This window comes from Anolis sagrei, chromosome 6 (genome assembly GCF_037176765.1).
Source record: "Anolis sagrei isolate rAnoSag1 chromosome 6, rAnoSag1.mat, whole genome shotgun sequence".
Classification (NCBI taxonomy): Eukaryota; Metazoa; Chordata; class Lepidosauria; order Squamata; family Dactyloidae; genus Anolis; species Anolis sagrei.
Window position 1 is genome coordinate 105725255 of NC_090026.1, and position 25069 is coordinate 105750323.

At 38.3% G+C, this 25069-nt stretch overlaps 1 protein-coding gene across 1 annotated transcript in view; it reads right to left on the bottom strand.

The window, feature by feature from the left end:
* CUBN (cubilin) overlaps positions 1-25069 on the bottom strand; it is a 162008-nt gene that overhangs the window by 101524 nt on the left and 35415 nt on the right. Inside the window, exons 14-27 of the mRNA XM_067470574.1 lie at positions 24327-24561; positions 23318-23499; positions 22145-22307; positions 21223-21413; positions 19749-19905; positions 18851-19029; positions 17551-17713; positions 16054-16270; positions 15600-15730; positions 10258-10444; positions 8900-9060; positions 7123-7304; positions 5710-5866; positions 3689-3876 (exon numbers count right to left, since the gene is read on the bottom strand). Of these exons, the coding sequence (XP_067326675.1) occupies positions 3689-3876; positions 5710-5866; positions 7123-7304; positions 8900-9060; positions 10258-10444; positions 15600-15730; positions 16054-16270; positions 17551-17713; positions 18851-19029; positions 19749-19905; positions 21223-21413; positions 22145-22307; positions 23318-23499; positions 24327-24561 (2493 nt within the window). The remainder of the gene's footprint in view (positions 1-3688; positions 3877-5709; positions 5867-7122; positions 7305-8899; positions 9061-10257; positions 10445-15599; positions 15731-16053; positions 16271-17550; positions 17714-18850; positions 19030-19748; positions 19906-21222; positions 21414-22144; positions 22308-23317; positions 23500-24326; positions 24562-25069) is intronic.

Here is a 25069-nt window from a genome sequence, read left to right on the forward strand (position 1 = left end):
AACTCTAACCCAGCCTCCTCTTGCTGCTAAGCAGTTTTACTAGATTTATCAAAATCTTCTGGGCTTCCTTTGACATTCCTCAAATGTTTTTCCCACAAAGAAGATTCCAAAATTCCCTCTAGACATGATTTCAACTGTTATTCTGGCTGCCAATGTTTCAGCTCTACTTGACTGCCTTTAAAAAAAATTCCAGCTCAGTATGATTTATGGACAACCTTGATCTAGGTGGCAACATGCCAAGTAGATATTCCAGAGATTAGAACTAGAGTCTAGCTGATTTTCTGTCCTCCATAAAGACATGTACTTCTCTCGGAAACACTTGGGTAGACAAATTGCATATAACAACAACAACAACAACAAACTTTATTTGTATCCTGCCTTCATCTCCCAAAAAGGGACTTGGGGCAGCAAAAAAGGCACTGCAAGTGTGGTATAAATATCAACAGTATGAGCAGGCATGTAGCCGGGGGGGGGGCCTCGGGGGGTAATGATACAAAAGGTTTGCTAGGCTAGACCCTCTTTCACTCAGACTCAGCCCCCCCCCGAAACCCTCCCTGAAAAAAAAATCAGCCCCCCCCCCCCAAAAAAAAAAAATGAAATCCTGGCTACGGGCCTGAGTATGAGTATAAAACAATATCACTTAAAATTATAAGCAACCACTATAAACACATAAAATAAAATAAAATACACAATTTAAAAACACTTTCCATCAATGGTTAAAATTAGCTGCTATCAACACACAACTAAAGTGTCAAAGTGTTAACCTAATATAGGTCCATTTCAGCCAATAATGACTTACTGCCTAATTTTTGGTGCACATGGGGTGTTCCCAATTAGGTAGCATATGAGGATACAAAGAAGGCAGTTGTTTTTTTAAACATCTTACAGTGTAGAGCAAATGTTACACCATAGTAGCCCAATTTTATGACTGCATGTGGGTTACAAATGGAACACAACCTTCTATGAAACTCTGTAAAATCCCATGTCTGAAACAAGACATGAAAGCCTGATCTGTAAGCACCCATAGGAAACAGAACATATTTCAATACATTTGACTTAAGATGCTCCCTTCTCTTTGAGTTATAAATATGTTTTAAAACAAACATGATACAGAACCAAGCTGGAGAGTCAAAGTGGCAAACATGAATTATATATAACTTCATTTTTTTTTCAAAATGTTTGGAATGAGAAACACATCACTGTCTAAAAATGCAAGTTTACTTTTCAAACCATGAGAAGGCTATCTGTGGTATTTCCTGCAGTTAACTTTGGATGAATTGGTACAGGGTCCTGTCAATGGGGAAGAGAGATTTTGTACTGTACTAGCTTTGTAATCTGACTGGCCCTGCCAGCATATCAATATCCTTACTTTTTAAAAAGTATTTGCAGATATAATATTTTTGTTTTTCACACACATGTGTCAAAATGTGCCACAGGCCAAAGAATATTGATTGGCAGTGTTTCATAAATTTTCTGCAGTATAAATTTAAAATGAAGGCAGTCTAGCCATTAAGTATATCCTGCTAGATTAGAGAGTAAAAAGGGTGTATCTACACTGAAGAATTGATGCAGTTTGATACATATTAAAGGCATAAAAGCTCTTCTAGAAAAAGAGATGGCAAACCAGAAAACCAAGACTCTTCCTTCAATTGCTACTGCCCTGTAAAATGATAATTATCTTCAGTTATAAACATTTGTTGCCATGTATCAAAAAGGTACATTCCAAGCGAGTTTGCCTCCCTCCTGAAGACAGACACAACAATGTAACAATGTGATGCATGCTTGAAGATTTTATTTGGTCCACATTTTTTCTGAACAGTTATTTTCCTCTTCTCTGAATTTTGCTAGGGCCCCTTTCTTGGCTCATATGCACCTAAATGTGTGTGTGTGTGTGTGTGTGTAATGGCAGACTGCAATAGGGGAAGGACATTGCCAGCTTTGGGAACCTTATACTAGATGCATGTTTGAATAATTCCCTGATCTTTCTGTAGCTCAATAAAATGTATTTCAGAACTTTTACTAATTATTTGATATTTCTATGCTTTTATATTCTGCTCTCCTCAATTTATCCTTCCCACAACCCTTTGATGTATATTAAGCTGCATGCTCAAGGTTCCCCAATGAATTTCATGGCAGAGTGGGGGCTTGTATCCCCAAATCTCAGCCCATAAGATGTCTATAGTTCTCTCTCTCTCTCAATCCCCCTTTCATGGGTGTAGGATGCTAGAGTTAGAGGAAGAAAAAGAGAAGGGAAAGTCCATCATATGAGCTTCCCCACATTTGCACAACACTGAATTTCACCCTTAAACAAACATGGCACTAAAAGGATTAGATTCGCTGAGATTGTCTTTGGAATCGTAAAGTTGTGTGATAGCTGCTTTTCTGAAGCACAGAAAAAGTCACGATGCTCCAAGATGACAGGGTGTGGCAACTAAGGAAAATATGCAGTTATAAATAATCTATTAGTCATTCCTTCTGGCTCTACATGTCTGAGAGAGAGTCATCTGATGGTGGCATCTTGGACCATTTGGAGCTGTTAGTCATCTGAGGTTTATTGTAATTAGAGGCCATCTTTCTCTGGTACCCTTTACGTTACTACTGTGGTTTTATGAGTTCTGCTTTCAGAATGCCTGATATTAAATTCCTTAACCATTTAAGAGTTAGATTCAGAACATTCAGTACTTATCTTATTAGAAGAATCAACACTTTCTACATTTAATGAATAAGAACTCAAATGGCGTTTCCTATTTTAAAATTCTGTAGGAATCTGTTGTTTTGTCATTTATACTTTCAGAAAACTATCAATTCCCACTGTTCAGAAACATTCTGAAGGCACATAAGGTAGTGGCATTGTGCCTGTAAGTAGCAGCCTGGGTGAAGAAAAAAGCACCAGGACAGAAGATAACAGAACAAAGAAATGAGATTTTGGAAGTATATGTGATGCATGTGACCTTCTCACAGATGTTTGAGTTCTGAAAGTGAAATAGCTATTTATTTCACACTAAAACTTTTATTCAAAACATGGCTTTCTTTGAAATATCTCCTGAATGGAGCTAGTGAGTCCATTCATTACTACAGTCTTCTTTCAAAATCCATCTTACAATTCTAATTGCTATGGAGCATTTGTGAAGCAGATAGATCTCCAAACATCAAGGGCATGTGGTAGGAAACCATGAGTGATCATCATTTTGAGATTCACCATATAATGAGGTTTCTTGGACCTCATCACATGGAGATCCAGAAGCTGGGGGACAGCAGAGGAAGCCATGGGACAGTGCCCAGCTTTGCCCCCTTACTATGATTGGCTGTAGGCTGCCATCCCCCAATATTTCCTGGCTGTGCCTGGCTTCCTCCCATGATGTCCCTGGCTTCTTCATTGAGGATATAGAGTCAACAGCAATAAAAATACATTAAAAAGCAATAAAATACATTAAAAATATTGGCCCTTAAAATAGTAACACAACCAAGTCTGAGTCCGCAAATCCAAAGCATAGTCCAGAGTTCCAGTCCAAGGTCTCTTAGTTGACTATTCTCTCATGAGTCATTACAGTTGTTGCTCAGCCAGCTGCCCGAATACTTGGTCCCAAAGCTAAGACTTGAGTTAATAAGGAGCCCCTTATTTATTTCACTTTCCCCTTTTCCCCATAAATGCATAGCATACTGTAAAAGAAACAGGAAATTCTCATACCTTTACATGGTCACGTTCACAATGCTCTCCTCCATATGTGCTAAATGCAAGAAAGCTGTAGTTGAGGGTGTTGCCAGTTGTTGTTTGGATAGTCCAATTGCAATATGCATCCGAAGGGTAGTTATTAGGAAAGTTTAGACTCTCTAAAATGCCTTGGCTCCGATTGACAATTGTGACTCCTTGGCAAACTTAGGAAAGACATTTAATACATGTTAAGCTTTCTTTAGTTTTCCATTCTAGATCTTTAAAGCATCAATCATCATTAATAACACTACCTAGGGTTGCCAGAAGATTAAACTCTTTGTTCTGTAACTACCTTTAAATAAAAACATTTTGTACACTGGCTCTGAAACTGGGAATAAATTGGCATCATGTTGGGAATGGCCTCCCATCGAACAGATATAGGCAGGAAATACTAAAAGACATTGAAGAAACCCCATCTAGACTGCCATATAATGCAGTTACAGGATGCAGCTTTACTGTATTGAACAGTATTATATGGCAGTGTAGACAATCCAGTTAAACTGCATTATATGGCAATCTAGAAGGAGTCAAAAAAATTCCAACTACCAACCATCTCTGACTAATCTTACTAACACCTTGAAGTTGTTCACAAGGAGCTGGCAAGTCAAAAACTTGAATCCTATTTAGTCCTAACTGACTTAATCTATGGAATTTATATAAGTATTGATATAGCAAATCATAACTGATTCAATGGATATACTCAAGATGAATGGTAGGATTTAGGTCATATTTTTAACACCTTTTTTTTACAGAATGACTGAAACAAGTCAAATGGCAAAAATAAACACACAGTTGCTTAAAACTCTGGCCCCTTCTACACTGCCATATAAAATCCAGATCATCTGCTTTGAACTGGATTATATGGCAGTGTAGATTCATATAATCCAGATAAAATTATCACTAATATGCATACACAAAGTCACACACACATACTCCAAGAAGAATTGCTCCTGTGCTAAAAAGTTTGGGAATGGTGGGATGCCTATGAACCAACACAATTGAAATTTGCCATTTTGTTTTGTGTACAGATGAAAAATGTCACCTAATCAATGGCTTCCATTTTTGTGGTTTGAAATGAATGTCCTAGAAGAATGTGTGGTTTCTCCAAGGGGGAATACTCAAGAATGTCATGCTATTTTTAAAAACCCACACATAAATGTGGCTAGCAAGCAGCCTGAATAACTCTCAGTTCTTTAGCATGTTTGTTTAGAGTGCAGCAAAATTATTGAGTCAATGAGGTCTATTGTGCTACTGTCCCACAAAGGTACTAGAACAGATGGAGAGAGGATCATAATATAATGGTTTGATAATATCTAGTGTACTGTGTACTGAACTGAAAGACTGCAAGTTGGCCGGGAAGTATAGTGATACAGTTGTGACCTTTCTCTATCATCCTCTCTCTTTATGGGATTATAAAATGCGATAATCCCCATATAGATCACTCTAGAATTCTTTAGAGTGCCCATAACTCTGAACTAGAGTTTGTGTCTTGTGTGCAAAAGGTCCTAGATTCAGTTTCATGCTTATATTGGAAAGGCCCTTGCCAGAGAATGCTACATAGTTTAGACAATTGTGAATGAGATAGACTAAGAACTAACTCATGGAAGATAAAACAGTTGTTGCCTACTAGTCATGGCAGCTGTATATTATCTCTAACCTGAGGCAGAATGCCCCAAAATATAACTTGCTGAGGGAGTAAGTGCTATTTCCTTCAAATATGAAAGAGGGAGAGAGTGGAAGTGCATCTACACTGTAAAATTAATGTATTTTGACACCACATGAGCTGCCATGTCTTAATACTATGGCATCATGACAGTTGTACTTTTACAACGTCTTTCACCTTCTCTGCCAAAGTGCTGGTGCCACATCAAACTATAACTCCCAGGATTCCATAGCATGGAGACATAACAGTTAAAATACCATGTGATTTGGAAAAGATGCAGCAAATATATATGTATAGAGCCTCCACAAGCATTAACATCACTGATCCAACTTACTTTGCTTATAATGAGCAACAAAACCTCCTCCTCCCAAAGACCGGTCTGTCCTTAATTTTACATACAAACTGTCCCAAGTAGAGCGGATTGCGGGTGGCATCTCATTGCCGCAAAATTTGCCCAGCATCTTAGCACTGGTACTATTGCCATCATAGACCTATAGTTGCAGGAAAACAAAGGTATTCATTTTAAAAGAGAGTTCCATGACTCTGATAAATGTGTGATATAAACATATAAACATAAGGTCATGAAGAGTCAGAAGCGACCGAACGAATAAACAACAACAAAATAAACATATAAAACAATAACAGCAACAACTAAATTTGTGCTGAGTGCTACAAAGATCATACATAATTCTTGCTTGGAAGAGAAATGCATTGCAATGGGAGTCAATCTGGTTCCTCATGTGTTCAGTAGGACTGAAATATCACACTTACTTCACTTCGCAAATTAAACATGCAATTGCAATGAGCCCTAAAATTTATTTATTTATTTGTTTATTTATTTATTTATTTATTTATTTATTATTTCGGATATTTTTACCCCACCCTTCTCAACCCCCTGGGGGGAACTAAATTGAGCAGGAAGGCAAACAGACAACAAATAGATACTTTGGCCAAAGGATCTACCAAGCCCCAGCACTGAGTCCAACCTATTCACAGAAGTGGTCGAGATAAAGCTTATTTCAAGTCTCAACATTTTATAGAACTTCGGAGTTAAGCAAACAGTTTTCTGCCTTTGGTCTTCAAATTCATTAAGTAATTTGATAGCATCCTGATGGGCAGTAATGCTGTTGACTTTATTCTAGTTCAAACTGAAATACTGTCACTTTTCTACAAAAATAAAATTTTAAAGGTAAAATGAATTCTGGAATTCATGCAGCGATAATGTATAGACATAAACAATTGACCAGTTCCTAGACACTAGAGACATATATTCACGTGGAGAAACACCAAACAATCACACCAATGTCCTTTGAAACCACTGAACAAAACATTTTGTTCCTTTAGCTAGTTCTATTTTAACACTGATTTTTTATATTTAATTTGAATTTAATTTAAATTTTGTTTTAATTTATAAACTACCTTGAGCCCCAATTTTAGGGAAATGGCAGGATATAAATAAAATGCATTGTAGAAATCATGGGTCAGGCTGGTGGCTATTTAATTGAGACCAACAACTGCAGAATAAAAAAAGAAAATAATTAAGATATTATGGTTGCTGTGATATTGTGTTTAGCCTTTTCACACAATATTACAGTCCTATATTATGGACATTTGAACTGATCCTTAGCCATGGGTTATTTGGTTACTATTGAGTATCTCCCTTTTACACCACTCTCACACCCGCTGCTGCCATTAACCTTAGTGATTGCCATTGACCTTATGAGGGAAAGTAATCCGTTCTACATACAGCAAGATAATCGTATTCACAACTTCGATGTGACTCTAAGTGGAACTGATCAAACTGGATTTCAAATGGACTTCCACGACTTGACTTCAGCAACCAGTAGCATTCTGCATTATGGTGATAAGGCAAAGGATAGTTTGGAGACATGAAGATTCCAGAGGAAGTAGAAAGAGTTCCACCACAACCTGGAAAAACAATACAAAGGAAACACTATTCAACCATATTGACCAACATTTCTTCTGCTTCACAGTCCATGCCCAGTAAAACATTATTTAATTGCATCCAATGCCTTCCTGCTGCCTACATAATTTATGCCAACACATGAAGCATACATCCCAATGGGTATACTATGAACATTGATCGCCCTCACTTTTTGTTGTGTGCTTTCAAGTCATTTTCATGTTATGGCAACCCTAAATCTTTTCAGAAAGATATAATGATTCCACTAAATTATAATTTTAATTCTAATTCTAAATCTGATCCCCATTCAGTATGGCCTTAATTTTTTTTCTTTGGTTGTGTCAGGAGCGACTTGAGAAACTGCAAGTCGCTTCTGGTGTGAGAGAATTGGTTGTCTCCAAGGACGTTGCCCAGGGGACGCCTGGATGATTTGATTTTTTTATCATCCTTGTGGGAGGCTTCTCACATGTCCCCGCATGAAGAGCTGGAGCTGATAGAGGGAGCTCATCCACCTCTCCCCAGATTCAAACCTGCGACCTGTCGGTCTTCAGTCCTGCTGGCACAGGAGTTTAACCCACTGCGCCACTGGGGGCTCCATGGCCTTAATTAGAACCAGGGGTTTCCTTTCTCCATTGATAATAGCTTTGCATTATCATCAAATGTTGCTTGTTGTGAGTGTGTCACTATTCTTAACTTGTGTGTGTCCATATGGTTCTACATATTAAAATACTATATAAACAGCATCACAGTGTTTTGGCCATACTATTGATGCCCACTAGAATAGACATTTCAGACATGAAGGACTGAAAACCAAGAATTATCTGTTCACAAGTTGGTGTTTTTTACATGCAAGGAATGATTTCAGATAGCCTAGCTATGTATTTCTCTATAAAATTAACATATTGTCCACATTCATAAATTGGACATGTCTGTCAATAGCAAAGACTTACACCCCCCAAATATAGGATTTTTGGCATCTCTTTCTGTTTATATAAAAGTAAAAAGTTAAAAGCTTTCGAAGCCTCAAATAAGGGGCATCCCTTACAATAAGGGACACCTGTTAATTCAATGCAGGACAACCTTTCCAAACCCCACATACGAAATATTCCTTAAAACAGTAGTCAGAAAGCTCCTTGAACCAAATGATTCACCAGGAAATAAGATCACACAATTGTAGATCTTCCTTTGAAATGAGTTTGACCAGTATAAGTTTGTCTTCATCACCTTGCAGAAAGATGGATGATGCTCAGGACCTCTCCCACCAATCCCTATATGCTGATTAGAAGTGATTCATCTGAGAGATGTTGCCAGTAAAAATTGAGATGCTAGTCTAGATAGTTGTAGGTTTTTTGGGCTGTATGGCCATGTTCTAGAATCATTCTCTCCTGATGTTTCGCCTGCATCTATGGCAGGCATCCTCACAACCTCTGAGGATACCTGCCATAGATGCAGGTAAAATGTCAGGAGAAAATGCTTCTAGAACATGGCCATACAGCCCAAAAAAGCTATACCAACCCAGTGATTCCAACCATTAAAGCCTTCAACAATACATTAGTCCAGATAAATGTTAAATGATTTAAATTGAACAATTTGATTTTACCTGTTGATGTTCCATCCCAGTAAGCTGAAAATCCACTGTATGAAACATATACATCACTTACAAACTTTATCCATAGTTTGTTGCTATGGGAGATGGTCACAGGAGGCAATGATAAGCCGCAGAATTTTCCAATTAAAGGTGATGTCTCATAGCCTCCGTCTCTATAATTGTGGGGGGAGAATATATATAACTAAACACACAGATGTCTATAATATGCAGTAAAGAATATATATGTTCAGAACCATTGAACTTTAGAGAAACTATGTTTGCTAAATACCAGAGAGTTTTCTTCTTTATTACTTCTAAGGCCCACTAGTCCCAAAATTATAATTCAACAATTTTTGATGTAAATACCATAAGAAACCCTATCTAACAGAAACCAACAGCTACACTAAGGACTTCATCACACCTACTGTTGGCTCCAAGGAGATTCACCAGCCTCCATGGTGAATCCAGGGGGCAGTGGAGCAGTCCTGCCGCCCCTCACCTTCATTGCCCATAGCGATGCTTCCCCATCCCATGGGAAAGTGTTGCCATACAGCTTCCCTCTGCGCTGGCCCTGTAATGCCTACAGAACACGGGAAATCTCTCATCCTAGGGCACTTGCAATATAGTTACTTTATAGAGCCCCACCAAGTGAGTGTGCATCATGTGATGGGCGGTGTGGGGCTACATGGATGAAGTGTGCTGCAAGTGTCCTAGGATGCTTGCAAAGACCCATGTGTTGAAGTCATATATGTGAAGAGTTTTAATATTGATGGAATGAGGTATAAGCAAGTTCTAAAGAATCAATAGGACTCAATTCTCTATAAATTTGATACAAACTATGGGAAAAAAATTTGGATTATGGCTGCAATGGGGCCATCTTGTCTGTGGGATTCTGGGAAGTATAAAAGAAAACCTCTTCTAAACTCTTATTCAGATTGAGAGGTTCATTTCCCACTATAAGTCTGACTTAGAACAGAGAAAAGAAGAAGAATGCAGAATTCACTGGTGGAATTCAATTCCCAAAGATCTGGTGATAAGCACCATAAATAGCCCCAAAGGGTGTTAGATAAGCTGATGGAGGTTAGGTCTTGGAGGATTCTAACTCAGAGGCACAATCCATAGTTTGCAGGCACAATGTCCCAGTTCCAATCCTTAGCACCCTCAGCTAAAATAGAGGAGGAAGAAAGATCAGACAAGAGCTTGAAGAACCACAGCCAATTTCAAAAGACAGCTCTGAGTTAAAATGCAAAACAGGAGAAATATTCTGACAGTAGAAAACCATGTCCTTGACGTATACCACCCCACCCTCTAATTTGAGGCAATAAATGTTCAGATATTGTTAAGAAGTCAGCAAAAATAAGCAAGCTTGCCTGAGTTCCACATAATCATTTGAACATGTGGCTCCAGCCTCCAAGGAGAAGTTGGTGAAATGCAGAGCAATCTGTTTGTTGTTCTCTACACGGATCCTGTATATGCAAGTCATTTTGTTGGGATAGTGGTCAGGATAGTTTGGAGACGTTAACACACCGGAAGCCTCTGTGTATTCATGTGAGCATGCTTGAAAATGGAGAGAAGAAACAAAGCCCCCAGATGATCTATGGTAAATTTTGCAAGATACTGGCAATCAATGCTTCATGGAAAATCTTCACAGAATACTTCGGTAACTAACATAGACACACAAAACCCTGTTCTGAATTATCCCTTGTCTCTTCAATCTAAAGCACAGAACTTGGAAATATAAATTTTTGGGATTAAAATTCTCAGGCTCCCCCAGCCAGCAAAGCCACTGAATGTGTGACTAGAGGGATTATGGAAATTCTAGTCCCCCACCTCCCAAATGTCATCTTCCCCAATACATTCATCAGGTAAAGTGCATTCATCTAGATCGGTGGTTCTCAACCTGTGGGTCCCCAGATGTTTTGGCCTTCAACTCCCAGAAATCCTAACAGCTGGTAAACTGGCTGGCAATGCTGGGAGTTGTAGGTCAAAACACCTGGTAACCCACAGGTTGAAAACCACTGATCTAGCTGAAGGTTACTCAAAATCAACTCAAAAAATCTGGATCAATTTATCCAATGGTCAATGTGAATGTTGTAACTTAATTCCTATATTTAAGAAAGAGGAACCATCACCTTATCTGAATTAATTGGCTTCAGTAGCAGCAGAGATGGTTGGCCCCAAGACAGTATTGGCATTTTTCCTTTCCTTGGAATGAGCCTCAGTGTATCCACAAGTGATATCAAAATCCACAATTTTGGTCCCTAAACTTACCCTCGATTTATGTATGAGATCAATGTATATATGTCATGCAGGCATTAAAAAAATTGTGTGTTTATTTGCCACTACTAGGAAGCAAATCTATTCTGTGATAAGCAAAAAGGTAGGAGAAGCAGTAGAAATCATGGAAAGGTTACAAATGGAAGGCAATAATGCCTAAATCCCCACAGAATTCTGTGAATGAGCCAAATACGCAACAAAAGCCTAGTCTGGAAGTAGATTTGTTCTTTTGTAACCCAATAAGCTGTTCTTAATAACATACTGTGGTTCAGTTTTTTTTCTTCTCTCAGCCTAAAAGGAGCCACATAAATCCAGACTTTAAAAGTTATCTGTTCTTTGTTGTTCTTCCCCAGATCTCAAAGATGGACCAGGAACCAACAATGGAATAGTTGCCAGCCACACAATGGTAAAAAAAAGATTAAATCCAGATATCCATGAAAATTAAACCTCAACATCCTACTTGGCTGGTCTTCTTCCATGTAAATCCATCCAGCACCATTACAGTAACTGCTTTGTTTGTCTTTTTCCAACTGGAGCAAAAGAAGCTTTCTTGGGTTGTGCAGAATCCAACTACTGGATTAAATTCTTCATATTTTAATTAGGAATTAAGCATGCACACAGGTTCAATTTTGTTATTTGTCACACACAGAGACATCCAGGCATTGCCTTATGTCTTGACGTCATTAAAAAAAACTTGGAAGAGCTTTGGTTTCCATTCATTTTCAATATATAAATTACATTTTGAAAGAAAGAGCTAAATGTATTAGTACACAAGTTTCTCTGCCAGGGTATAAAGATGGCAAGGTCCATCTGGTTCTGATTCCAGCCAGTCCAAGGAGTCAAGTTGACTCTGACAGAAAAACACAATAAAATTGCTGGAAGCTGAAACGTGCAGTCAACAGAAGATTTTAAAACACCATTGGTTAAAATACCATTAGTGTTGTATCTTTCTTCTGTGTCATTGTACAAATCAGAACATTAGATCTGGAATATTTCTTCATCTACCATCACACCTTAAATGTATTGAGATTAATCATTAGAAAAGATTATTACTGTAAGGGCCAAATCATTTCTGAGAGCTCTTTAAATTTGATCCCTTACAGGCAAAAATGACCCGCAGATTCTTTCAGTTCAATGTCTTTATAAATGACTTAGATGAAGGCTTAGAAAGTATAATCATCAAGTTTGCAGATGGCACCAAATTGGAGGGATAGCTAATACTCCAGAAGACAGGAAAAGAATTCAAAACAATCTTAACAGATTAGAGAAATTGGCCAAAACAACAAAATGAAGTTCAACAGGGACAAATGCAAGATACTCCACTTAGGCAGAAAAAATGAAATGCAATGATACAGAATGAGGGATGCCTGGTTCAACAGCAGTACATGTGAAAAAGATCTTGGAGTCCTCATGGACAAGTTAAACAAGAGCCAACAATGTGATGTGGCAGCTTAAAAAGCCAATGGGTTGTTGGCCTGCATAAATAGGAGTCTAGTGTCTAGATCCAGGGAAGTCATGCTACCCCTCCATTCTGCCTTGGTCAGACCACACCTGGAATACTGTGTCCAATTCTGGGAACTGCAATTGAAGGGAGATGTTGACAAGCTGGAATGTGTCCAGAGGAGGACAACTAAAATGATCAAGGGTCTGGAGAACAAGCTCTATGAGTTAGGCATATTTAGCCTGAAGAAGAAAAGGCTGAGAGGAGACATGATGAGGGCCATGTATAAATATGTGAGGAAAAGCTATAGGGAGGAGGGAGCAAACTTGTTTTCTGCTGCCCTGGAGACTAGGACGCAGAACAATGGCTTCAAACTACAGAAGAAGAGATTCCACTTGAACATTAGGAAGAACTTCCTGACTGTGAGAGCTGTTCAGCAGTGGAACTCTCTGCCCCAGGGTGTGTTGGAGGTTCCTTCTTTGGCAGCTTTTAAGCAGAGTCTGGATAGCCATCTACCATGGGTGCTTTGAATGCAATTTTTCTGCTTCTTGGCAGAGGGTTGGACTGGATGGCCCACCAGATCTCTTCCAACTCTATGATTCTATTATTCTATGTTTATCTCTTTTGTCCTATTATCTGCAACCACCTCCAACTTCTAACTCATCCCACAACTCCTCCAGGAAAAAACATTATCTGCCTTTTTTATTGTCACAAGCAATGGAATCCAATATTGGCACTTGAGGTCCTGCTGTTGCTTGCGCTCAGTCCCATAATTAACTGACTTAATTTTACCAACTCAGAGAAGAGGAGGGACACAAGCACAAAGATCCTTTGTGGGGAAGTTGAAAAGCAAGCTTGTTTAGAAAAAAAACAGCCCAGGCATTTCAAACTGAATCTCCATCTGTCTCCAGCTAAAGGTGTGTGCCTTTGCCAAGCACGCCTTTCATGTCGAACCTTTACCCTTTCAAAACCCAGGGCCCAAAGAAGGTCCTCTCTGGTCAAGTTATTATTCACCAGCTGCAGCCCTAATCGGCAGAAGGCTGTCCTGGCATCAATTGCTCATGAACTGATTATGTCTGGATGACATCCATGTAAGCGACTTAGTGTTTCCTAAAGGAACTTTGGGCTTGTTAAATTGGAGATGGGAGTTAAATATCTCTGCCTAATTCAACACGTTTGCTTTGATAACTTGAGTAAATGTACACTAATGAGAATGTCTACACACAGAGGGAAATGATTAAGAGCTATAAACCAAAAAAAAGAAAAGAATTATTTTGAGCAAAGAAATGTAGAATTAAATCCAACCATTAGCCTGCTCTAGTTGGGATTAACAACTGGATTTAAAATGTCGTGCTTAAAATGATTCAGAATATTGATTCAACAATGTTATGCAATACTACTGGTTAAGTACTGAAAACAGTTACTTTCTCAATTACAGCCTTCCATATGGTCTTCCGCATAGACACTGACCTGGAGTCCCCTCTGCCCATACTCTATTCTCATGGAAGCACTGTTACTTTCTCTCCCTTATATCCTGCTTCGGGAAATCCATTCTGAAAATGAATCATCTGCTTATAGAAGCTAGCTGGTGCTTTAAAAAAAGAGTCTTCCCAGTACCCCTACACACATTCTTCACAAAAATAGTTCAGATATTTAGATGCTGACTGTAAATCACGAAATGCAATGTTTAAAACACAGTATTAAAGTTAAAACAAATACCACAGAGATATTTTTGTAGGCAAGCACTCGGGAAAATATTTCATGAAAAATAAGTCTTTTCAGTCACATTGGATTTAAGATTACATTTTTTTTTCAGAAATACGAGGCTATAAATACAAGAGGACTTCTTACGTGGAACTCCCTCCCCAGGGATATTAGATCAACCCCCTTCCTCCTGACCTTCCACAAGAGAGTGAAAACATGGCTTTGTGCCCAAGCCGTTAGTGAAATTGTGCAATAGAAAGACTTGGAACAATGTCCAATGACCATTGGAACGGTCCGGATTATGGTCGTGGTTTATGTGTTTAACTCTGAATGTATTGTTTTTCAATATTTTTAATGTACTTCTTAATTCTATTTTAATACTTATTTAAGTGTACATTGTGCTTTAAGGCTGTATGTCTGTATGTGAAGCCGCCTTGAGTCCCCTCCGGGATGAGAAAGGTGGGGTAGAAATGCCATAAATAAATAAATAAATAAATAAATAAATAAATAAAGGCATAGCAGTAGAATCCAATAAGCTAATCTGTTACTTGAGGCAGCTGCCTCATTCTGTCTAGTGGTAGGACTGGATTGAGTGTGCAAAACTAGCACAACACTGTTACATGTGAGCAAAACATTTGATAAGAAAAGCCTTACAAGCCCCAGAGGCTACAAACATAACACAACTCGTACCAAGTCTACATGAGCCAAATACACAAGACTTACATTTCATCTTATGTAGAATGGCCTCACTATGCAGAAATGGATCCACAGCAAAATCGCTACATCCAGGCATTACTCCAGCAGAAGATGAAATAGAATTTACTCCAAACGTTTCACACCTCCAAAACACTGGGACCACTCTGGAGTGACCCTGTGTTCTGGAGGTGTGGTCAGCTGGCTCATCTGGATCTGACCAATCCAGTGCCCACATATCCAATAGTCCCACAGTTGTGTCATTGACCAAAGTGGCTCCCTCCCTCAACCTGGCCAACCATCTGGATACCAAAACGCCCCTGAGGACACTCCTGGCCTGCATTGGAAGATATGGATACATGAAGATCCAGCTAAGATCTTCAGCAACAGCTGTTCTATAAACTGTCCATAGCAACCAATTTAATCAAAATTAATTCTACTGCATTATTTCTCATTCGGTTTTTTAAAAGGTCCTTAGAAGTATTTTTTATTGATCTGCTATTGACAAGGGAAGATGCAGCAAAGATATTCACACTCAGAATTTAAGCAACCTTGATTATTACACTGAAAAAATACTTATAGGAATATTTATCATACCTGTAGATGCATTCAGTGAAATGTAATTAACAGAAAATCCTTCTGAGGCGACATTGTGGTTTGTCACAAAATACAACATCAGTGTGTTGCCGCCACTGGTCACAGATGGTGGCACTGACCTCCCACAGTACCTGTCACAAATCAGTGATAATTAGCTTATATTAAGTTAAACCCTCTGTGGTCACAAATTCCAAATTCAATACTTATACAATGTTAAATGTATAATAACATAAGGCGAACAAATGTGTAACTTGAATATTTGACTAATGTATTGTATTCAGGAATTAATTTGAAAATGTTTAACTGCTTTCCTAGTTGTCACACAAATAAGGAAAAGAACAATGGGGCTGCCCTAAAATTATACCATTGACAGGAAGGTCAGAAATGGGAAAAAAACCGTAACAAAGTAAGGATGTGGTATTATAGGCATAATAAATAATACCCATATACATACCGTCCCAGCTTTGTCATAGTGCTATTGTCATATATTTCAAGGAAATCTCTGTTGCACGTGTAGTCAAATTCCAGATAAAAATGTGTGAAGGTCAGTCTGATTAAGTTACCAGGCTGAACTAAGACAGTCCATGTACATCTGATACCATGTGGGTAAGTAGCCAGGTAGTCTGGAGTTGAAATGGTGCCATCTGGTTCGGTTAGAATTCCTCCACATGCTAAATAGATACATAAGATAGATGACAGAGACAGAGAGACAGACAGATTTAATGTCTTCATTAAGTCAGAATAATGCAGTTGTGTTGATAGACATTGTAGAGGTATTATTATTATAGAATAGAAAAATAGTGTCTCATCAAAGGTAAGTGAGTGCGTGTATAAGTTGCCCCTCAATTTGTGGTAACCTCATTAATTTCATGGTGTTTTGGGAGAATAAGATTATTCAAAAATGGTTTACCGTTGTTCTAAAGCACCTGGAATTCCTTGGTGATTCCCCCCGTGCAACCAGACCTGAATTTGCTTAGCTTCCAAGATTAGCAGGGATCTGGTGCTTTGAGGGTATTCATGCTCTTGCCAAAGCTGAAACTCCCAATTGGATGACACTCAGCAATCTTTCTGTACTATCTCTTGTTTCATTTTGGATGGTCTCATCACGGCCTGGTTATCCTGGTTGAATTGCCCATTAAAATTGGTGTCATCGTATATGCCAAAAATGGCGGAAGGGGGCTAAAAGTAGCCAGAAGGACTCTTCTGGTTTGCAAACATTAATATTTTGTGCTAAGGAGTATAATGAGCCTTGCGACCTATTTCAACCTTTTTAACAAGACAAAGCATCAGTTAAGGAGATCATAAGCCACAAAAATACTTTTGGAGGCTGTGTGCACATTTTGACTACACAGACATATCGATATAGGGAAAGCCATCTTTACAGATACCAATGTCCCAAGTAATTTAGAGAAATTGTTTGCTCTGTGAATTTAGCATGGAAACAAACAGAAGTAATCCAGCTCTTTTAGAACTAGAGTTACAACAGTTCTCAGCTGCTTTCCCCAGCAAGCTTCTGACAGGTGCTTTGCCCAACACTTGTAATTTCCAAATTGTTTTCCAAGGACAACACAATTTAAAGCATATAACAGATATTCAATCAAGCATATGAGTCACATTGGCTAATCCAGGTCTGTACAGAATATCTTGTAGCTGTCAGGCAAGTCAAGATGGGGCAAAGGGACTTTGTGCCACTGAAGTCATCAGTGACACGGTTGGTCAACATATACCTCGATAATGCACCAGTCCTTTCTGGAGAAGGGCGTTGGTTGATCTATCTATTCTTCTACATACCTACCTACCAGTCTATGACTGTATAGTCTCTCATAAGGGTAGAAATACAGGGGGGAGGGGAGATTTCTGCCAATGACTTTCCTTATGAGGGATCATGTCTATATAAAGTGATTCATTATTACTTCAACCCCATTATAGTGATGGCAGTGGTAGCATTTACCTGCATCAAAAAGCTTGTATTCAGCAAGAAAGCCAAGATTTGCTGTAGACGAAGTTCTGAATTTCACATAAGCATTGTTATATGTAGACTGAACTATTGATGGTACAGTCGAACCACAATATTTCCCCAGTAAAGGTGATCTCGCATTGTCACCATCTCTGACCTACGGAGAAAACATTTTAAAAACTGCATGTTCTTACATTTCTTACATTTATATCCTCTGACAATACAAAGTTGTCATTTCAAGTTATCTTGTTTTCTCATTTTTGTATCTTTGCTTTGGCTAATTTTCACATCCATTTGAGTTTTTGTTTTTTTTAAAAAAAGGCCTATCCAAAAAATGTACATGAATTTTTGCGCATTTCTCTTAATATGTATTTTTACAAAATGTTCACATTTTACCAGCAATTTGTTCCTGTGCAATTCACGTTTTGGAAGTTATTTTAGTAATGTGCCTATTTACCCCTAAAACATATTTATTTTGTCATTTTTGAGATTAGGAGCTACATCAGGGAATTTGGAGAATATTGAAAGATAACTATTTCTATTTAAATAATTGCTTAGAAAACTGAAACTTGGTGTGTTTGTAGTAACATGCAAGTCAATGTATCCTTCGAGAAATCATGCAAGTCCAGGAACCCACTTAATGGCATGAATGGGAAGGCACTAAATGTAGCCCAGCTGGTTTGCCACATGCTGAAATATATTAGTTAAGATTGAAATATTTCAGTATGTGTGTGTATTCATTAATATCTTGACAACCATAGCCATTTCCTTGCCAACCTGCACATATGGAGAGATACATTAGGTAAAGGTAAAGGTTTCCCCTTGACATTAAGTCTAGTCGAATCCGACTCTGGGAGGTGGTACTCAACTCCATTTCTAAGCCAAAGAGCCGACGTTGTCCGTAGACATCTCCTAGGTCATGTGGCCAACATGACTGCATGGAGCGCCGTTACCTTCCCACTGGCATGATACCTATTTATCTACTCACACTTGCATGTTTTTGAACTGCTAGGTTAGCAGAAGCTGGAGCTATCAACAGGAGCTCACTCCATCTCACAGATTTGAACTGCCAACCTTCTGGTCAACAAGTTCAGCAACTCAGCGGTTTAACCCACTGCACCACCACGACCCCTGTATTAAGCATAGATGCATGCAAATAATCTTATTTCCAGGGACTTATTTCCAGATAAGAATGCTTAAATGTGCATCCTGAGTTTAACAATATAATGGGATCCAAAGGTTTCTATACATACAGAGATTTAATCTGTAAGACATATATTAAAACAGTCTTTACCTCAACATAATCTGAGGCACAGAGTATATTACTACGGATGCGGAAGTCGGTGAAATTAAGAACCACACGATTGCCTGCTGGTTGGGAGATGATCCACTCACAGATCTTTTCATGAGACAGTGGCCTGTTGAAATAGGGGGACCGGATGACTCCGTCTCCAGACAAGACCCCGCCACAGGCTGCCAAGGGAAAGAGAGAATTGGCCGTTAATCAAAAAAGCATCCAGCTTCTGCATAAAAATGCTACAAAATAAACAGTTTAAAGAGGTTCATTACGAATTCTCTCCATAATATGTATTCTTGATATAAAGTCACTGAAGAAAATAAGACTCTTTAAAGTGATGCATCACTTTGGTGTGAAAGTCCCTCCTATGAAGAGGAAGCCCCTTCCCACAATGCCAGCTAATAGAAAAGAACCTCTCTTTTATATTCTAGCAGATGAGTATTGAGAAGACGATGTAGGGAACCAGCAGACGATGAGTAGCCTGCTGAGGAAACTCAATAAAACAGAAGAAATAGAGCACTCCCTCCAAAATTTCACAGATGAAATCTGAGACATGTATAGCCAAGCAACATTAGAGTGTGGTTAAGATGCGCAAAATTTATAATGAAAAGAAAACGTGATCTAGGAGACCCTGCAGAAGTTTGCTTTTGGGACATTTTAAAAGCAGCTATAAAATGGGATGGCACAGGTTTAATCAGGACTGACCCTGATAAAACCAGGCAGTAGAGAGCATGTGTTTTCACTTCATTTTCTCTTCTCCCCACTGATTTTTTTTTAAATTACAGAATACAAGATGTAGTGATAGCCATCACCTTGGAGAGATTTAGAAAGGTGTAAGAAAAACCAGTTGTTTCCAAAGATGGAAAGCAAGGCATTAGGTAGCATTTTCTCTTACCAACGTCATAAACAGCCCTGAAGCTTGATCTCTGTGAAGAGGTATCAGACTTGAACTTGATCCAGAGGCTGTTGCTATTAGATACAACAGCAGAAGGAAGTGTGCTGTTACAGAACTTGCCAATTAAGGGAGACATCTCAGAGGCACCATCTCGGACCTAAGGCGCAGAAGAGAATGAGAACATATGATTTTTACATCAAACTATAGTGGAATACAGCCCAGACAGTACTCATTAAAGCAGAGATACAATAGGAAAACCTTTTTTTAGCATGAGAGCTGCATTCATTTGTAGCTAAACTTTTGGAACCACCCAAGCATACCTAAGTATTCTAAAGGCATCAGATCCTGCCTAATCTAGGAAGTGAAGCAGTGTCTACCTTGGTTAGGACTTGGATGGGTGTCATCCAAGGAATATTAGGTGATGCGGATTATAGTTCAAAAGAATGGGCTGGCAAAACCATCTCTTAGTTTTCCTTACCTGAGAAAACCCTATGAAATGCATGGGGTTTCATAACTTGATAAACATCTAAGTCAGACATACACATACGCACACACACAATTAATGAATAAGTACCATAGATAGACCAAAACCAGCAGATAAATAGAATCAAACTGGAATGGTGGATGTGCCATTGAAGAGGTACAGACGCATCAAAACAACGTATACTTCCTGGACCTGATCCACTGGGAACAAGGTAAAGATGTTACTCAATGAACCCAAATTGGTTCTACTCAATGCAAATAGTTCTGTTCCTCTTGCAACTGTGAATTTCATTGCAGGCTTGCCAGCAATTAGGAAGTTATGAGAACCAAATAAATAAAAGCTGTCTGTTTTCATTACACATCGGGCTTTCTCTCTGAATTTGGAAATTAATTAAACTTTGTTCCAGCCATTGTCGTAGGAAGGAAGCAAGCAACAGTGATGTATATTATTACAGTAACAGACCTTCTGTAGCTAAAACTGGAGACACAGTTTAGTTTATATTAAAGATATTTTACAGGAACTTTTTACTGTCTCTCTTGAAAAGGAAAGTTTCAAACTAAATAAAGAATAAATGAATCACATGATATATGCACAATGGTCAAAATCCAAAGTCTTTTGGGCCACAACCTTCTCACATATACTGCATCTGCCCTCTAAACTATTCACTCTTCTCACTTTGGTAGAGAGGTCTGAAAGCTTCTGCTCTGTTCTTATAGATGACAGACTTTTATAATACACAATCCAATTAAGAGTCCTGAATTGTTACATGTCCCAACTAGACAGTTTTATCCTTAAGTTTGGACCAATGCAAGAAGCGACTTCTCAGTCAACACACAGAAATTGGTGACACCAGGTGGAGGGATTACATTCAATGCCTGATCCAACTTGGGCCTACTCCTTACAGCCTCATAAAGACTGAAATTAATATGTTGTCTCCAGTGGCCAAAAGTCAACGTTACCAAATAAGAAAATGATTTTTTGAAAAATCACCTCAATGTAATTCCAAGGGCAACCAGGACGGCCTTCCAGCTCCATGTGGGTAAAATTGAGATATATTTTTTCAGCAGGAGGTTGCTGGATGATGTAGATGCACTGTCTGTTGTTAAGGTAAGAGTTTGGCCAGTAAGGAGACATGATAACCCCAGTACTGTCTGTATAGTTTCCGCCACAGTTGGGATCCACTACATGAATAGAAAAAAGAAATGGTTACTCAAGTGTGTCAAATGCTACATAATGAAGTGGTTCACTCCATAAAGGACTATGATTGAGGGATCTTTGTTTATTTCATTCTGACATACAAGAATGGGTGGTTTCAACAGTTTTCTCCCCACTGTATGAAAATTGGTTTTTGCACAGTTTTTGCTTGCTACTGACATTTTGAGCATTAAAAAATAATAATTTGCACAGCAAAAATATGCACAAAAATATTTGGCCACATTTTTAGGGAGGGAAAATTTTATTTTGTGCATAGTTTCTTGAATAGAGCTGCTTATATTCATTCATTCATTGCATTTTTATGCTGCTTTTCTTCCCAGAGTGTGATTCAAGTCAGCATACATATGTAACATATGTGTACAAATTACACTTGTTACGCATGATACAAGTTTTGACCACAAAACATACTCTTTCACACACAAAAACAAAAAAAAAACTTTTTTGGGGAAATGCCTAAAATACAGTTACTGAATACTTTACATTTCACAGTGAAGTGTTTCGATTTATTGATATCTATTTCCTTTCTTGAGAAAAAAATTAAGTATTCTTTTACATACTTGTTATAACAGGGCTTGGGGAAGTTCCTTTTGGGGCTGCAGCTCCAAGAAATCTCCAGGGATCACAACAGTCATTCAAAAAAAGCAAATTTTCCAAGCTCTGAACTCTAAACATATAATGCATGCATAAACATACTCACTAGGAGAAGTTGTGTATGTAATATGGAAGCCTCTATCAGTCCCAAAACCATCAGAGTGGAAGTGAACCCAGGCATATGGGCCAGTGGTTTGAAGCGGAGGAGGCAACCTAGTGCTGCAGTATCTTCCAAGAAGTTGATCTTCCGGGAGAAGGCCATCTTGAATCTAAATCCACATATTTATATGAAATTACTCATGCACTCCATTTGTAAGTATATCAAATATGCTTGTATCTGTACATTTTAAAGCAGTTGTATGGATTTTAATTGTTGATTTTTTAATACTGTTGATGTTTAACTATGTTTTAATGTTTGCTTATTTATGGATTTTAAATTGTATTGAAATGTTTTTAATGTGAACTGCTTTGACTCTCCTTTGTGGAGAGAAAAGGCAGGGTATAAATAAACACAAGAACAACAGCAACAACAATAGCAAATACTTTTTACTTGGCTTTCTTATACCTGCAATGTTTTAAATTATTGAATTTCTACAATAAGCCTACATCAGCTTCTTGATGCTGCTATACTGACAGTGTTTTACATTTACTTTTTGTCTAGCATTTATCCCATAAGTATATTTAGAAAAGGAAAGGGCCTTGGTACTACACACATATACACAAGGACAGAGACTTTTGGAAAAGTATGTTTTTACTGCAGAGTTAGTTTTATTCAGAAAAGGGTAGGATACATATAAAGTTAATGTGGAAGTAGGGAGGAGATTGTTGCTTCTCATTAACTCTTGGTGGGTTTTGTGCATACAGAAAACCCCATTATCTGTGTGGGATACATTTCTGAACTTCCTGTGTGAACAGAATGCAAGCAAACCCTATTGAATAAAGGATGGCAAAATTAAGTTATACTTGTTGGTGATTTGGGGTGTGGAGTGGGGGTGAAATTGGTTGTTGTTGAGTTTTTTTGCTTTTTAAAATAGTTGCTTGGTTGTAATTCAATTATGTGGGCAATATATAGTTGTGTTGTTTGAGTAGTTTTACATATCTAAAAAGTTTATTTTTATATTTATTTTGTACACTTCTTCAATAAAATTAACCTATACTATAAGTATATAGATGTGTGATCAGAAAGTTAAATCTTCTGTAACCATTTGTGTTATGCAAACCTACAACTAGTAACTTTTAAATGTCATGGTAACAGCTTTCTTTGTCAAACAGGTTTTACCTCCAGATAGTCATGGCTACAGTTATCATGGTGTTCAAGGCTCAATGTACCAAAGGCAAATGTGATGAACAGACCAGGATTTGTTGAGATGACCCAGTAGCAATCTCTATTGGGAGGATAGTTGCCAGGATAACCAGGTGAGTTAATTGATCCATAAGAGTCAGTCAACTCATCACCACACTCTAGAGAGAGAGAGAGAGAGAGAGAGAGAGAGAAACTCTACTTAACTAATTTACTTTTTCACCAAAGGTCAATGATAAGTATATTGATGTATCTTTAGGATCCTTGTTCCTGATACATGTAAGTTTCCAGGGCAATCAAAATCCTTGGTAAGTGCTTAGTTCACCTGGAAAATTGTGTGTTCCAGTATTGTTTCTTTCTTGTTCCTCTGTGTCTTTAATATAATTCTGACTTAGGACAACCCTAAGATACGTCTGATTTAGGAGCTTAAAATGGAGAAAGAGTAATCTGACTCCCAGAGGAAGTATGGGAAGAAGGAAAGAAAACCTGGTTGTTGTTATCGTGCTGTAGTTCAAACAAAATGGTTGTCTATTTCAAGAAGCCCATGACTTCTACTTGTTGCATAGCTAAATATAGTCTAATAACCTTTTTTAGATGTGGAATTACTTTACAACCCTCTGTAGTATAGATATACCCCAAGTTTACGTACTTTGCTCTTGACCCTTTCAAATGGAACCTAAAGATAAATGTCATTTAAGGAGTAAAATTCCTGCTCTTAAGGCTACTCCAAAACATTCTGATAAAGATCAGGGACAAGACGGCACCTCCTTTCATTCTATGTACAAAAGGTGACTAGATTAGGTAGTTGAAAGGCAAGAGACAGTGTTCTCTATTATCTTTAAGCTAGTTTGGAAGCAAAACGAAGGTATATGATATGCAGATTTTACACACCTCAGGATCTGCTTTATGAACCTGTCTGGTTGGTCACTCTGGCTATTAGGAGGGAGGGTAGGGGACCAACTTGCCTGTCATGTACATTGAATCTTACCAGGCTGCTGAGACTCCCAGCGAACTCTAAACCCTCTTCCATTAGTCAAACGGTCAGAATGGAATGAAAAATACAAAGAGTTGTGACTGCTAAAGAGCTCTTCTGGGTGAGATGATCCACAGTATTTCCCCAACAGGTTTGCTGAAGTTGACTCGCCATCATGAATCTGGAGAAAATCAAATCTGCAGTTGACGCTTTCCTCCAGTTGGAAGAATGGGAACGTGATATGCAAGATCTAAGGGGGAAAGAACAGATTCATTTAATTTGCATGTTTTCATTCCCATGGGATGAGAAAGTCTCAGCTAAAGGATGATTAGATGTTGTTTATACAGTCCAGCTCTGCAGATTAGATAAGACACCTGTCCACACAAGTGTATGTTTGCCAGACAAATGCAGAGATGTAGTTATAATTTCCTTAGAAACTCCACAGCAGACTGAAGGATTAGCTAATGCCCAAGTTCAAGGAAAGGGGAAAGAGATACAGAAAAATCTCTCATCAAACTCAGTAGTTGAACAGTAGAATCACACTGCAGACAGTCTTTTGTTATTTCAGTAAAGGGATAGATCTTGGGTTTCTTATTAACTCATTTCAATATCCTGAAGAACAACAGACAAATCGCAGCCTAGCAGATGTTGGAATAATAATTGTATCAGCCCCAGTCAACAAAGGCAAATGTTGAAGTTATGTTCCAAAATTATCTGGAGGGCTGTATATTGCCCATTCACTATATTCACTTTGGAGA